General features: G+C 44.2%; 2 protein-coding genes across 2 annotated transcripts in view; one reads left to right on the forward strand and one right to left on the reverse strand.

The window, feature by feature from the left end:
- Positions 1 to 16,014, forward strand: part of LOC308655607 (uncharacterized protein) — an 801,622-nt gene that overhangs the window by 468,001 nt on the left and 317,607 nt on the right. The gene's annotated exons all lie outside the window — the stretch shown is intronic.
- On the reverse strand, positions 13,879 to 14,983 carry LOC308640807 (olfactory receptor 2T29-like; the record flags this gene model as incomplete). Its single annotated transcript, XM_081278702.1, has 1 exon — positions 13,879 to 14,983. One exon carries the CDS (start codon positions 14,981 to 14,983, stop codon positions 14,021 to 14,023), a length of 963 nt encoding a protein of 320 aa, XP_081134828.1. The 3' UTR covers positions 13,879 to 14,020.

Consider the following 16,014-nt stretch of genomic DNA (forward strand, 5'->3'; position numbering starts at 1 on the left):
ACTTGCAGGACCAGACAGTGATGTCAGAACTTGCCTCTCAATCTGAAGTGCTGCTTCTATAAACAGAATGGAGCTCTGTGATTGGGGCTCTATGATTGAAGCAGTTTGGGGAACAGTGTCAACATCTTGGCTGGTGTCAAATACACAACAGGTACAGTGTGTAAAGTATCAGCCAGTCTCAATCCCCTGGCACACCCTACTGCCCACATGCAGTCCCCACCTGCAGTCTTCTGGGAAAGCTAAACTTGGCTGTGGCTTCTGGTTAGCCTGCCCCTCTCTTACCGTTTTCCTTGGGGGTCACCCTGTTCACTGAAGTCAGTGTGACCCACGTTTCTACCACCATGAGCCTGGAGGACATCATGGCCTGAGAGTGCATGCAGGGATGGTATGTGAGAGGAAGGTGTCCAGGGACAAGGGGCCACTGTGCCTGGTCACAGGACAAATGATCCTTTCTTCATGGTGTTCTTTAACTCCTTGGGGAAAGAAACAATAAAACAAATGTGCAGACAAATTAATTACTAATTGCCATGCAGTCTACAAAATTAAAACATGAGGCTCTCAGAACAGAACATAATGAAGGCTTTGGCTTAAGAAGTTGGGAGTTTGCAGTGGCTTGATCCTGGAGCAGTGAGTAGGACAATCATTGTAGTATACAAAGACCCAGAGACAGCTGAGGGCAAGGGAGGCTAGAGGAACTGAGCAGGCTCTGGGCTGGGGACAGGAGTCAGGAGGGAGCAGGGGGTGAGCTGAGACTGGAGAGGCTCACAGGGGCCCAGACACAGGAAAACCTGAAGGCCTTTCAAATACCTCACTCTCCACCCTCCTTGTGGATCACCATCTCTGATGCCTGTCAGGGCAGGGAATGATGCGACCTGATTTGTATTCCACAGGTGAAGAAGTTGTGGAAGGAGATGAGGACGGAGATGGTAGGGTGGGTGTTGTGGGTGTGTCCCTAAATATACAAAAGATATGATCTAAACCTACACTCAATTCTTTTAAAACACAAAATAGACAATGCCTTAGAATTGTCCAAAATAAAGAGAAGATACAAGTTATAAATATCAAAAAAGCACAAATAACCAATAGGAGAGAAAGTACCAATAGCCAGTAAGAGAGAAGGCAGAAATAACCAATAGGAGAGAAGGTACAACTGACTAATAGGAGAGAAGGTACAACTAACCAATAGGAGAGAAGGTACCAATAACCAACATGATGAATAAAAGCAGACAATACCACAGATCCTACAGATCTTAAGAGTATCACAGGAGCATATTTTGAATGACTGTATTCAAAAATTGTAATATATCCTAAAATTGATAAATTCCTATAATAATTGAATCTGTAATTGAAAACCTTCCACAAAGAAAACGCTAGACCCAGAGCAGATCTCTGGAAAATTATCTCACCATTTAAAAGAAAATAACCCTAATCTTAAAAACAACAACAAAAAATATTGTAGTGAACTGGAAAAGAGGGAGTACTTTCCAGTACTGGTCTGTGAGGCCAGCCTAGTTGTGATTCCAAAACCTGTCAGGCACCACAAGAAAGAAAAACAGTAAGCCACTCTTTTTGATGAACAGAGATATTAAAGTCCTTAAAATTATCAAACTAGTGCAGCAATATGTAAAGAGAAGAATACACCTTCAACAAGTTGGGTTTATTTGGAGATGCAAGGTTGTTATAGATTTTAAAATTAACTGAGGTACCATACACATTAACATAATAAGAAAGTCCACTAGCTCACCTCTAGAAATGTGGACACAGTAAAATCCATAAAATTAACCTCCATTCATGATTTTTAAAGCTTTTAACCATCTAGAAAAAAACAGTACTTCTTAAGTTATATATGAGATATTTACAAAAAAAATTACAATAAGAAGTATATCTAATCAATGAACTAGGAACACTTTTCCTCTGAGCTAGAGAACAAACCTATGCCTTCCACTGGCCTTTTACAGGGTCCCGACAAGAGCAATTAAAAAAAGAAATGAAGAAATAAAACTATCATAGACATGATTGCATATGAAGAAAATTCAAAGAATATTCAAATAAACTATTAAATTTAGTAATTTTAGAGATGTTGCTGGCCACTATATTTAAGTGTATTTTTATCTAAAATGCAATTTAAGGGGTAGAGATGGGGTTGAGCAGATGGCTAAAGATCTGGCTGAGAGAGTGGAGGTCATGGAGCCCTTGGATGTAGCCAGGGGGGTCAGGAGATTGGTTACTTACTGGGAAAGTAAGAGAAGCTAGTGCATTGAGGGTAATAGAGGTAGGACTCTTACTGTTGGTGAGGGGAGATATAGATTTGGAAAAGGGGGGAGGCCAGAATAAATCTTGTGGTTGGGTTGAAATTAGAGGCATCAGTGTGAATTTTTTTTTTTTTTTAATAGACAGAGGTTGTTAGATATACAATAGTTACGAATTGGGTATACACACACACACACACACACACACACACACACACATTTAAAGAGGAATTAAAACAAATTCCATACAATTCCTTCCAGACATTAAGAGAGGTAACACATCCTAACTCATTTTATGAGACCAAGATTACCAGGATACCAAAACCAGATAAAAGCAATATAAAAAGAGAAACGAAACTATGGATCAATAACCCCCTGAACACAGACTCAAAATCTCAGCAAAATATGTGCAAACTGAGTCTGGCTATACATAAAAATAATTATACATCATGACCAAGTGGGGTTTATTCTAAGAATGCAAAGCTGGTTCAGCATCTGGGATTCAACCAATGTATTCCACCAAATTAACAGACTAAGAAGAAAACCAACTTCGGAAAGAAAGATAAAATACCAGCTCCAACTATGGTCCCACTTGGTTCCAGGAGAGAAACCTGGCCCTCCCTGGGTCCATGCAGTCTGGCCCTTTCCCGGGCTAGCATGTTGTGCATATTGCATCTTTATATACTATAAGCACAACAAAGCATTGTTTTGGGTATTACCCTATAATACCCTATAATGTATTTTAAAGAAACTAGGAGACACAATGAGCAAGTGTAAATTTGAACATTTCTATTGCAATTGCTTTCATGGCATCTTGGAGAACACAGAAAATGCAATATGCAGATAGAGCATCTCCTGATTACTTATGAAATTGCCTACTTTGCTTTCTTTGGTATGAGTTCAGATCACTGTCTGAGGCCACCTACTCTCAGTCCAAAGAGCTTCCTTTGGTATTTATTAAAAGAGAGGTCACAACAATCAATGTTATCAGTTTTTGTTTTCCTGGAAATATCTTTATTTGCCCTTCATGTTAGAAATATGGAAGTATTTTTGTGGAGTCAAGGGTTTTTGCTGTCAACACTTTGATCGTGTCTTCTGTGGGTTATGGGAAGTCAGATGTCAATCTTACTGGGTTTCACTTGTGTGTGATGAATTGTTTTTCCCTGACAGGTTCCAAGATTCTCTTATCTTTGGCTTCCAACACCTTGACTCCAATGTGTCTGGATGTAGATATTTGTTTGCATTTATCCTACTTGGAGTTTATTCCATTTTCTGGATATGTAGGCTAATATTTTTTTCAACCAATTTGGGATATTTTCAGTCTTAAGTCTTTATTTGCATGTTTAAGTAGCACCTTTGTTCACATTTCTCTGTGAGGAAGAGCTGCCAGGAACATTCTGATGAAGTGCACAGAAAACAGAGTCTGATACTTTGGAGCCCAACAGAAGTGCTGTTCTCAAAGCTCGTGTGACGATGAGGCCACTTGTGCACTCCCAGGGGTGCCAGGCTCATTAACTGTGACAAGTGTGTCTCGGGCTCCTGAGGTCAGCAGGGAGAGAATTGTTTGGCCCAGGAGCTCTCCATGCCTTCTCAGAAAACTATGTAAACTCCTGTCCCCTCTCACTCTGAGGACTCCCTGTCATGCCAGGGTCCCCAAATGCGGAAAATCCAGGTGAATTCAGCATTTATAAGTGAGACTTTTTTCATGCTTTTTAATTTTTTTTTCCTTTTACCACCCTCCATCCCTTTATGTGCTATTTCCTTGTGAAGATGGGAAGCAAATGTATCCACATTCTTAGGAGGCTGGAGACTTCTCGTGTTTTGTCCTGCACTCTGACAACACTGGATGAACCAGACCTTGAAGGACTCTCACAACTGTGAATTCCTCTCAGTACAAAATGGAGGACAAACTATGACCTCTGAGTGTATCATTTTCTCCTCTAACCAAAGAACTCCCTCTACATTTTGAAAAGTCTCTTTATTCTCTCACCCTAGTGTAGTTGCACGAGGTTCCTGTGTTTTGCTGGTAAGTTTTGTTTATGGAGTCCCCTGTAACCTTAGCAACATGCATTTATATTTTGTCTCAAAATTACACAACTCTGTTGATTTGGCTTGAACAACTGTTCTGTGAAGATAACTGTTTTCATGTGCATATAATGAGTCAACGATGTGATGTGTCTACATCAAAACAGAAAATAGTGTTCTCATGCTGTCATGAGCGGACAGCATTTTCCTTCACCTATGTATTATAATAGGCTCCATTAATGACAGCTAGAAAATGCAAAAAGAAAATAAGGCCGGTTGAAAGTAATTATGAAACCATACCTAGAATCAAGGAAATTTTTCAGTACTGGAAAACTGCACCTACAGTTAACTGTTGTGATTGCATCTTAAACTGAACATTGCAGAAACCATTCTAAGTGCGAGGACTTTGGCAAAGAGGCCGTAGATGAATGCACATGTGAATTGGGGGTGCAGAACCTGCCAAAGAGCACAGGGTGACTGCAGTGGTACTACATTATGAAGGTTCAACATTCAAAGGGAAGAAATTTGCAAGCTCCCCAGACCAATCCCTGTAGGACAAAGGACTCCAAAATTAACCTCCCTTTCCTGTCTCAAGCCCTCCTTTTCCTGTCCCAAGCCCTCATTTTCCTGTCCCAAGCCCTCCCTTCCTGCCCTAAGCACAATAAAAATTCCAATTGTGCTGAGCCTCCTGGGATTCCCCAGACCCGCTCTGTTGGACTGCAGGGTCTCGCCCAGGAGCGAATCTCAATAAAGCCTAGTTCAGCAGCCTTTTAATCTGCCTCCTTTTGGTCACCTGTGCTTGACCTTACAACTTCCAATCGCAGCAACGTGAGAGGAAGGAATTTGTGGTACAGGAACTCAAGCAGCCATGTGTCCCTTGTGAAGCAGGAGTGGCCATCTGTGGGTGTCGGGGTGGAACACATGCATTCCCTTCCCCCATGTGTGGCACTGTGTGATGAGAGGTAATTGAAGTCAGCCTGAGAGGTTTTATCAGATAAATTTTTGCCAATGTTGTCCTGTATATTTTTTCTCTTGTTCTTGTTATTTGGCAGGCTGAGCATATCTATGGCCCTAAAAGACATTTAGATTTTCTTCAGGCTTAATGACAATATATGCACTTTCCTGAGAATTTCTGTGAAACACCATTTTCTTCATGTAAGGAAATATTCTGTGGAAAATGTTACAAGATCTGACTGTGGAAGTTTCTTCACTCTCTGGATTGTCTGGGTTTATATACCTGAAGAACAGCAGGTATTTGCAATTCAAATCCATGCATCTTAGTAGCATATGTTGATTGCTTCAATGAAGAGACTGGGGACTCTCACATATTTACTAATAGTTTTGAAATAATTCACACACATATGTATAACACTGACATTTTACTTTCCACTGTAGGAAATATTTTCACCTGTAGCTAAAAATTTCTTAATTTAATTCTAAAGTAGCCTGAATATTTTGTGATCCCAACCTAATAGGAGGAGGTACCAGGTTCATAGTGCTTGAGGGGAGTCCAAGGCCACAGGATTCATCAGTGTCACAACAGAAGAACTTGGTTCATCTAATGTGACTCTGTCTCACTGCACGTCTGCTCCCTGACTGCAGGAGTGGATCCTGTGTAAAGGGGCTCACTCCAGATGCTTCCTGATACATTTTTAAGTACTAAGCCACATCAAAAGCAACTGACACCCAGCTATTCAACCAGTGCAGATCCTCTGCTCCCCCAGAGTGTATGATCTAACCAGATATTTGATTTAGAGACCCAGTTCACACTGAGGAAGACTGCTCTCTGACAAGTTAGACCTCTGAGAGCAAGCAACAGAAGACTGCCAAGCTGGAGGAAGGACCAACCCTTAGAATCAGCCCTGGCATTTCACCTCTAGGCACACACAGCAAGCTGACAAAGAAATAGGAGGCACAGCAGACAAAGTTTTAAAGAATATTTAGGAGTGAGTAGGAACAGAGAAGAGAATGACATTTGAGTACACTACAACACTTGGTTCTCTGTGTTATTGAGGTTTTAGTGTATGACAGGAGTTAAGTGAACCAAGACTGCTGCCTAGGAATGCACTGCCTGTAATCCCAGCAACTACGGAGGCTGAGGCTGGAGGATGGAAAGTTCCAGGCCAGTCTCAGCAACTTAGAGAGCCCCTAAACAGCTTCGTGAGACCCTGTCTCAAAATGAAAAAAAATAAAAAAGGGCTAGAGAGTGGCTCATTGGTTAAGTGGCCCTGGCTTTAGTCCCTGGTACTAAATAAATAAAGGGAATACAAGAGGGAAGATTGTTCTTTGGGATTTAGGACACTCGGGTGTAAGTCTAGCTCACTGTTGAAAGAGAAGAGGAACATCATCTTCTGAGAACCTTCCGGGCTCATTCATAGGTGGTAAGAAGAGCCACTGGGCAGTATCCTCCAGTGGTCATTGTCTGCACCACAATCACTAGGTGCTCATTATTTCCAGTAAAAATTCAGCATTTAATTTTTGTTTGTAGCACATGAATGAAAATGATTTATCTGATAAGTTACAGCTGATGTATGAAAGTAAAGGGCACTGCCCAGAGGGCACATGAACACACTGTGGGAGGGGTCTCAAAACATTGGAGAAACATGCAAACCTGGGCTGGGGAGGTGGCAAATCACATTTCAAGTGCATTAAGTGATCGCCAGTTAACCTGCCCAGGTGATAGAGGTCATCTGAGTTCCTCTCCATCCCCCACTGATGCTGCAATTGAGGACAGAAGGCCTGTGGCAGGGACTGGGAAATGGCTCAGTGGTGGGGTGCTCGCCTAGTATACCTGGGTTCCATTTCAGCACCTCCCGAAAAACATGTGGCAGGCCATGAGAAGTGCATCATGTGCCTATACAAGGAGTTCACTCTGGGGGAAAAGGGGTGACTTTGCTCAGTTTCCAGTGTCCAGGTGGAAATGTTGTCATAAGAACTTAACCAAGGGCATAGCTAGAAGCACACTGGTCAGGCTCTCTGTGAAAGGTAACGACTCACATGCCTGTCAGTTCATCATCCTCTAAGCTCTGCATTGATACCTCTGGTTACTGGAGAAATGCCAAGGGGAGTATAGAGAGCAAGGTTTATTTCAAGGACAGAAACAGACTTCTCCCTGGAGGGAGAAGGGGGACATAGATGGTATCCAAAGAAGTGGGAGTGTCCTGCCCCTTTGTACATCTTAGATTTTCTCTGCTCTTGTGCCTTCCTTCCTCCTTATCTCTCACCAGCCTGTCTATGACCAGTGGCCAGGGTGAGCCAAATGGTGAGGGCCAGATGGGCAAGGGGAGGGTCAAATGGTGGAATGATCTAGCATTAAGGTAACAGCCAACTCTTAGGATTCCCTGCAAGGAACAGTCACTCCTGGGACAGGTTACCACGGCAACAGGTTGGAGCAGGAGCAGGGGGAAGGGCCTTGGAAAGAGGAGGGGGAAAAGGCAGCATTTGATTCACTTTCCAACTAGCCCCAACTTTCCTGATCGAACCCAATTATTTATTATCTATATTGACTGCCTTTTGTCCCCCAGCTTCATGATCATGAGTTCTCATTTGCAGGCAGGTGCAGTACAGTGTGTATTAAGCAAGGGACTTCTCTGGGGTGACATGTGTGTTGGGGGGGACACACACCTTGCTGCCTTTAAAGGACCTTGAATGATAGAACCATGTGTGCAGATGTAGCTCCCTGAGTCAGGCATTTATTCACATTATTCCTTATGGCTGTGAGCAAGACAAAGCACCTGCACTCAGGAAATTTTGTTATAGTAAAAACTATGAAAAGAGAGCAACCCAAACAGGAAAGCAAGGGGAGTAATTAGTACCCCAGCCAATTTGTGTGTGGGAGTGTCCCAGGAAAGCAGGAAGCTAAAACTCCCAATCTCAGTGTTCTGTTCTGACAAAAGAAAACTTAAAGACAGACATCAAAAGTCATGCAGGAGAACTTTATTATAGGTGACAGTAAAACAAAAGTGAAGCTTGAGCCGAGAGCACTCTCAAGGGAGAGAGTGGGCTGTCTCCAATCAGAAAATGACAGAGAAGACAATGCTGTCCCCAATTTCACTAGTGTTTGATGTTCACTAGGAGAGCTGGGGGCCCTCTTCTGTACTCTTTGCCAGTCCGGTGTTCAACTCTTCCTTCATGTTGGGAGATGGAGTTATGGATCTTACTCGGTCCTCTCTGGAACTGTCATAGTGGCCATTCTTTTTAGGGAGGTTTCATCTACAAGTCAATCCCATGTTAATGTGGGTACTGGGGTCAATAGCTGGTCAGAAGTTATCTTAGTGTGCCTGAGCTACTAATGGAATCTTCAATCCCAGAAAATTGAAGACACTTATGGCCATAATTCCTAGCTTCACATCAACCTCAGTGGACTCTGTCAATAATTAGTCCCATTAATCCTTTTCTCTTTTCGTGTCTTACAAAGAGCTCTCTTGCTTTGTTTGTTTTCTACAGATAAACTGCCACCATTTGAAATCTTAAGATAGTTTAAAGAAGGACCCTGAGGTAAGTTAAAGAACACTTTGTGACCTTACCATGCATCTCACTGCCCACTGCTAGCTCCTACCTAGCAGTAGCCGTGAAGAGAGCTGAACATATCTGTGCCCTGAACCCAGCATGGCCACCCTTGAGTGGATTCCTAATAGACACCTGTGCATGATGTTCACCAAAGGATGTACAATAGCCCGCCAAATATGGAAGCCACCCAGAACCCAGGGAGAGTGAAATGGACAATTGCACATATTAAGTCCTTAGGGCAAAGTAACTCCATTTTGAAAATCAGCACCTGTTCACAAAGGCATGACCTTTTCGTTAGGCCTGCCCCCAAAGAGTTTCTAACGATCAAAACCACAATAAAGATGCCAAGTAACAATTAACAATCACAGAACCAGAGAGGTTATTTTTTATTACTCCATATACATGAATATATACTTAGGAAGTTTGTTCTAGCAGACTGTTGCGCCTTGCAAAGGGCAGCCCAGAAGATATCCTCTGTCAATAAACCTTTGCTTGACTCAGAGATGTGTCTCTCATGGATATTTGCACCTGCTACCACAGCAACGCGTGGGACATGTTTACATAATACTCAGAAATGTTCTAATACTGCCTGCAATCACAGGGATTAGTCTCATGAACGCTAGGTGAACTTCAGTCACAGACAATACTCTGTGTTAAAGAGAGCTAACAAAATTGCCCACATTTTAGGAGGGTCAGCAGCTGGACAGCACATAGGCAGGCATCTGGTGGGAACTGTTAATTTCTGTTCCTTAATGGGAAAGCTGATTTCACACCCAGAGTTCAGTTTCAGAAAAGTGATCAAGTTCAAACTTTTTGTATGTTTAATACTTTTTGTATTACATTATACTTCCCACAATGGGGCAGTGGGAGCTACATAATTAGGCCAGTATCCTCCCCAGAACTTTCCCCTCCTGGCACCCTTCCACCTGGTCCCTTTCCCCTACTGAACGCCTTTTGATTTTAATGAGATCTTTACCCCCACTTTCTATTTCTCTTTCCTCTCTAGCTGCTGCATATGAAAGAAAACACACCACTCTTGACCTTCTGTATTTAGCTTATTTATCTTAACATAATGCTCTCAAGTTCCATCCATGTTTCTGCAAATGGCACAACTGCATGCTTTTCTATGACTGACTAGAACCTCTGTGTATATAGAGCACATTTTCTTGAGCCTCTCAGCCACTGACAAACACCTAGGCAGGTTCTATATTTTGATTATTGTGAATTGTGCTGCTAAAACGTGGGTATGCATGTCTCACTAGAGCATGCCAAATTTAATTATCCTCTCTAGGATAATGCTGAGAAGTAGCATATTTTGGTCATGTGGTGACACCCTTCCTAGTCCTGTGAGGCACCTCCATGCTGGTTTTCATATTGCTTAAGAGTGTCTTGCATTTTAAAGGCATTTTGTTCTCCAGCCCTCCTGGGCCATTCAGGTCCAGCATTCTGGCAGACACTGCTGGAGCAGATGCAGGGTATCTTCCAATTTGCTGTACCTTGGCCTATGTGAGGCATCTGAAGTGCTGGTGTGTTCCCAGCTGTGGAGAACTGGCTGTGTCCTCTTCTGGTTACTGCTGAAGTATAGAACAGGACTTTTCAGGCCTAAATCTGGGTTACTTCATTTTGCAAAGCAGTTAGCCAGGAGCAATTCTATTTTTAGTTTAAGAATGACTCCACACCTTATTTGTACAAGTAAGCAGTCACCACCTGCCTGGCACAGCCAGAGGCACAAACTGATAAAGAAAACATGCTAATAAGAATGACCACCCGTGCACCACTTGTGAATTCATCATAAGCACAGGGATGCATGGACGTGTCAGACTTACACCAGGAAACCCAGGCCACAAGCTCATCAAAAACATCAGACCACCAAATGAAGCAGCCCCTCACTTGAGGCTTGTAAAAGGAGGAGCATCCCAAGACTGGACAGGGAAGCACCCTGACCGGTCACCTGGTTGCTCCTCCGGAGCCTTGCCCAGGACATTTGCCACAAGACAGACCTCTGGATCTCTGCTTCAGCACAGCATGGTTTCTCCTGCCTGTGTGACCACGTACAACCCACTCCAAGCTGACATCTCCAGGGGCCCTGTGGAACCTCTGCCCTCTGAACCCTGGCCTAGAATAAGCTCTGGGCTTCGCAGCTCTGTGCCTGAAGTTCTTGGCTAGTTCCTAATCTTACCTGACCACCTGTGGTGACTCTTTGCATCTGTATCTGCCCTCTGCCTTTGCTCTCAGCTCAGCCTCCTGGACCCCTGTGGCCACCTTAACCCTCTCTTATCATTTCTGTCACCTCTGTTTATCATTGTGTGAAGTGTGATGAGTGACTTCAATGTTTCAGACATTAGTAATTAAGACTGGAATTAAAGAGCTCAGAATTGCCCAGCTTGTGACTATCAGGTGACCCATGAGTATCCAGTGACCTACTACTGCCAAAAGTGGGGTAGCCTGTGAATTTATAGTTATTCAGTAAATTCTGACACCGTGGAGAGACTCGAATGTGTTTGTTAAGGGCACAGCTTGCTCATGACACCAACCCATTTGTTCTTTCTGGTTCAGGGAACAAAATGTCACAATTCTTGGTCTTTCTTCACATCTTTGTCTTTTTATACAAAATTTACCCAGAGTGGCTGTATCCCAATATGCTGTCCTTGCCCAACTTTTCTTCATTCAGAAGTAACCCTTGACTTGTTGGTTAGTAGTATGATATCATCTCTTACTGAAGGAACCTGAGGAGCAGAGAAGGCCACCCCTGTTGCCATCCCTAGGTCGGATCCACTCCTCATGGCATAACTGCATGACAGCTGCTGTCATGTTATTCCTGTTGCTAAAACACATTTTTATCATTGGTGGCCAACACATTTGACAGAGATATGCCTTTTCTGCAACCCTGTCACTGAAATGAAGAAAGACATGCTATGATCTAATAAAAACTGACAGGTCATCCCACACTATCTCTGAACATATCCAAGAGGTGCATATGTAGATTACCTAAGAGAAAAATCATGAGAATTTATGAAATTTTTTTAAAGGGAATTTTAATACTGCTATTTGTTTCCCTCTCCAATTCCAGGAATTTATTGACCCTCTGCAGTTACTCATAAACATGAAGGATCAGTAACACTGTAGAGAAATAAATGCAAGGCTAGAAGACCTGGCTGGCCCAGGGCTTCTTCTTGTGAGAGGAGGCTTAATATCCCCTCAGGGAGGCTGCCAAGGCCGTGGCTGAACAATTTCTGGACAGCAGCTAGGCTGTCCCTCTGTGCTGTGGCCAGTACCCAGCCACAAAATTTCAGAGACTCCAAGTGTTAGCTGGAAAGACCCCATCGAGGACCCAAAGCCCAGCGTGCTGAGCAGCATCCACAGGGGTCCTCCCTCAGCTCTGGCCCCAGGCTGTCCTGTGGGAACTGGGAGCCAAGTGCCTGGAACAGCCCATGCTAAGGCCTAAGCTCCCTTTGCAGCACAGGTCTGACCGCAGGACAGTGGACCTGACCTCAAGGGAAGTGACCAGATTGCCCTGCTAACCTCTGATCCCCAAACTTTCTCACCACTGTGGAGGAATAACAGCAGCTCAAAAGCCCAATGTGTCCAGAGACCTCGGCTCCATGTTCCTTTCATACCAATTTCTCAAAGAGGCGTCTGCACTGGCCCTAACACTGTGGTCATGTTAATGGCAGAGAGCAATCGAGGGCAGATGAGCAGCACAGCAGGGACCAGGCCTCAGCCTTGGGGCTCCAGCGTGGACCCCAACTTGGGACAGGTTTTGCTGACTTCCACTTCCAGGGAGCTGAAACCCAAAATGCACAAAATGCAGTAGCCATTCTGACTCAACAGGCACACTCCTGAAACCCAGCACAAAATCACGGATATGGAAAACCAACTTCTGTAAGCAGGATTCAGGGAATCAAAAGGAAGCAAAAATACACAACAGCAGGTATTTGTCTTCAGGGGTGCCACTAGAAGGGACCTGGAGAAGACAACGCTGGACTGCCTGGAGTAGGGGCATGTCACCCCCCAGCGAGATGAACAACCTGCCCTTTGGTAGGGAGGCACCGCGTGTAGGTGCATTTAAAACGCAGGGAAGCTCTCCTTGCAGAAAGCCAGTGTGCACCCTAGGTCTCCCAGGGTTGCAGGTTAAACCCTTTTCCTCAACTCCCCAGGAACCCTCCTGCCTAGGTCGGCTGTCCTGAGGGTAAGTGCCAGGACTGTGGCCAGGAGGATGTACTCTCTCTGCTATAAATGTCTGTTATTTAAACCAAAGGGAAGATGCACCCTTCAGAGCTCACCTGCAGGGACCCACCTCCTCCAACCAAACCCCACCTTCCTACACTTAACTCCCAGTCAGTCCATTCACAGTAAGATGGACTGACAGAGTTACACCACCCATAGCCCAGTCATTTCCCTCCTGAATACCCCTGCATTGGCACAGGAGCTCTGAGGACACCTCACATTCAAACCACATCCCTTAATAAGCTCCATGTTTTAAGAGCCACCTCAGATGCATTTCAGGTAGGGAGCCTACCCCAAACCCTCCTTCCACCCAGGACTGGCATTCCCCCCGTGGTCATCCATGTGGTCTTGATTCTTCATCACACAACTTGATCCTAATGATCTCAGACAGCATCATCCACTGGGTGCCTTCATGATTGGACCTTGAGAACGTTCCCCAAGGAATGTGGAGAAACAGCTGCACTGTCTCAATAAAGATTAGACACAATGATAAGAGCATGGTCTCCTAGATACTATGTCACACTGCCCCCAAGCAGAAAGTAGAAATTTGCGTTTTTATAAAAAGAAAGAAAGAGCCTGTTATTTAACTCTTTATTCATACATCATTTCAACTTTGCAGATAATTAGCAAGAAAAACAATAATACAACTAATTCCAATGAAACCTAAACCTAGACTAACCTCTGATTAACCCTGCACCTTTTTTTTTATATCCTCTCTATCCACTAAACCAGAACACCTCATGACCACATCCTCTAAATATCCACTGTGTATTTTGTAATGATTTGAATATTCTCCCCTAGAAGGAGAAAGTCCTTGTCAACTTAGGTATATAAGGTGGATCCAGGGGAGCTGCATGAGGACCCTGAATGCACAAGCAGTAGACTGGGGAGGCTCACCCCTGAGAGGAGCATAGGGGTGCAGCACTGTGGAGTAGGAGCCCAGGAGATGGCACCAGGAGATCTTCATCATCTGACATGGAGAGAAGGAGAAACCATGGAACTCAAATCCCCTACTTTACTGTTTCCTGAAAGACAGGTCCCACACTCAACATTTTCCTCAGAGCCCCAGTAACATCCTTGTTCCTGAAACTGTAGATTAAGGGGTTCAGCACAGGGGTGAGAATGGTGTAAAACACAGACACCACCATGTCCTTCTGAGGGGTGTGGTAGGAGCTGGGGAGCATGTAGGTGTAGACGGCAGCACCATAGAAGAGTGTGACCACCATCATGTGTGAGGAGCAGGTGGCCAGGGCCTTCCTCCTGCCCTCTGCTGAGTTCATCCTGTGGATGGTGAGGAGGATGCAGGAATAGGAGCCTGAAATGACTGTCACAGGGATGAGGAGCATGAGGACACAGCACAGGTACATGAGTGTCTCATAGAGCGAGGTGTCTGAGCAGGAGAGCTTCATCACAGCAGGGACTTCACAGAAGAAGTGCTGGATCTCCCGGGATCTGCAGAATGGGAAGGTCATGGTGACAGGAGTCAGCATGAAGCCATCCACTGATCCCAGGAACCAGCAGCCAGACGCCAGGAGAAGACACACCCTGTGGTTCATGAGCATAGGATAATGGAGCGGATGGCAGATGGCCATGTAGCGGTCATAGGCCATGGCTGCCAGAAGGAAATATTCTGAACCACCAAGTGTCAAGTAGAGGAACATTTGCATCCCACATTCTGGGACTGAGATGGTACTCACACCCAGCACCTGGTCCAGGAGCATCTTGGGCACAGTGATGGAGATGTACATCATGTCCATGAGGGACAGCTGGCTGATGAAGAAGTACATGGGGGTGTGGAGTTTGGCACTGGAGTGTATCAGGATGATCAGGACAGCATTTCCAGACAAGGCCGTCAGGAAAATCAGAAAAATGACCACACAAAGCAGAGCTGGGTGTTGAGATTGACTGAAGAGTCCCACCAGGATGAAATCTGCCCACCCTGTGTGGTTGGTCATCCAGGTGGTGATGTCCATGAGGCTCCACCTTGGCCACAAAGAAAGCTTTGAGTTAATGTTGTACAGAGGGCTGAAGTGACTTCTTAGCTGTCACACACCTGTGCACCAGTCTGATTGTGCCAACCAGAGGATGTACCAGAGCCTTCAGATCCTAGGAGTGCAGATGACCTGTAGTAAATAATATTTTTTAAAAAGTATCTAAAAGCTCACCTGTGGGTGAAGTGAGTTGGTAACTTGTAGTGAGGTTGCAACAGTTCAGGTTCATGAGCTTCCTGAAAAAAGGAGTTTGTCAATGACAGCGCATATTTTTAGAATTATTGCTCAAAAAAGTAGGGGACATTTGAAAACAAGGGGAATCACTAATTCCCAAGTTTAAGTTATTCAAGTGTGAAATAAGTGTTAATATTTCTGGTTTAACAATCTGGTTTTAGCTGGCATCTAAGGACTCTCCGATCTATATGGTATATTCAAAATGTTTAAAAAGTTGCTGAGACACAATTTGTGGAATGCACATTTAACATTTGAACCCCCCAAGCCTATAGGACCAGGACATGCTGGGAGGTTCTGTGAGTCTGGAATGACTCTGCTGTTCTCTCCAGCACACTGCATTCTACACACAGGACTAAACCTTTTGAGACCTGAGGGGCACCCACCCATAAACATCCAAGGTCATGACTGGTTTCCAACCTTGACTCTTGCTACCTCTGACCTCCCCTTCCTTGTCCACTCTGCCTGAGAGATGATGAGAATGACACCTGACACCAGGTGTGGTGAGGATGAAGTGAGGCAAAGAAATGAAAATTCCCTGAATTCTGACTTTGACAAATGAAGAAACAGGCATGCTGTTGATTGACATCTGCACTACCCACTCTTCAGAACCTGTCCTGGACCTGGCGGTCACTGCTATTGTACAATGAGATACCATCCTTCATTTCTCCAATTTGGGTACCTATTTATATATCCAATACTTTATTTTTAATATTTCATGAGAAAAGACCTGCAAGTAAAGCTTACAATCAACTTTAAAGAAAAGTATTTGGATTTGACAA

The sequence above is a fragment of the Spermophilus citellus genome (genome assembly GCF_964194105.1).
Source record: "Spermophilus citellus genome assembly, chromosome: 1".
Taxonomy (NCBI): Eukaryota; Metazoa; Chordata; class Mammalia; order Rodentia; family Sciuridae; genus Spermophilus; species Spermophilus citellus.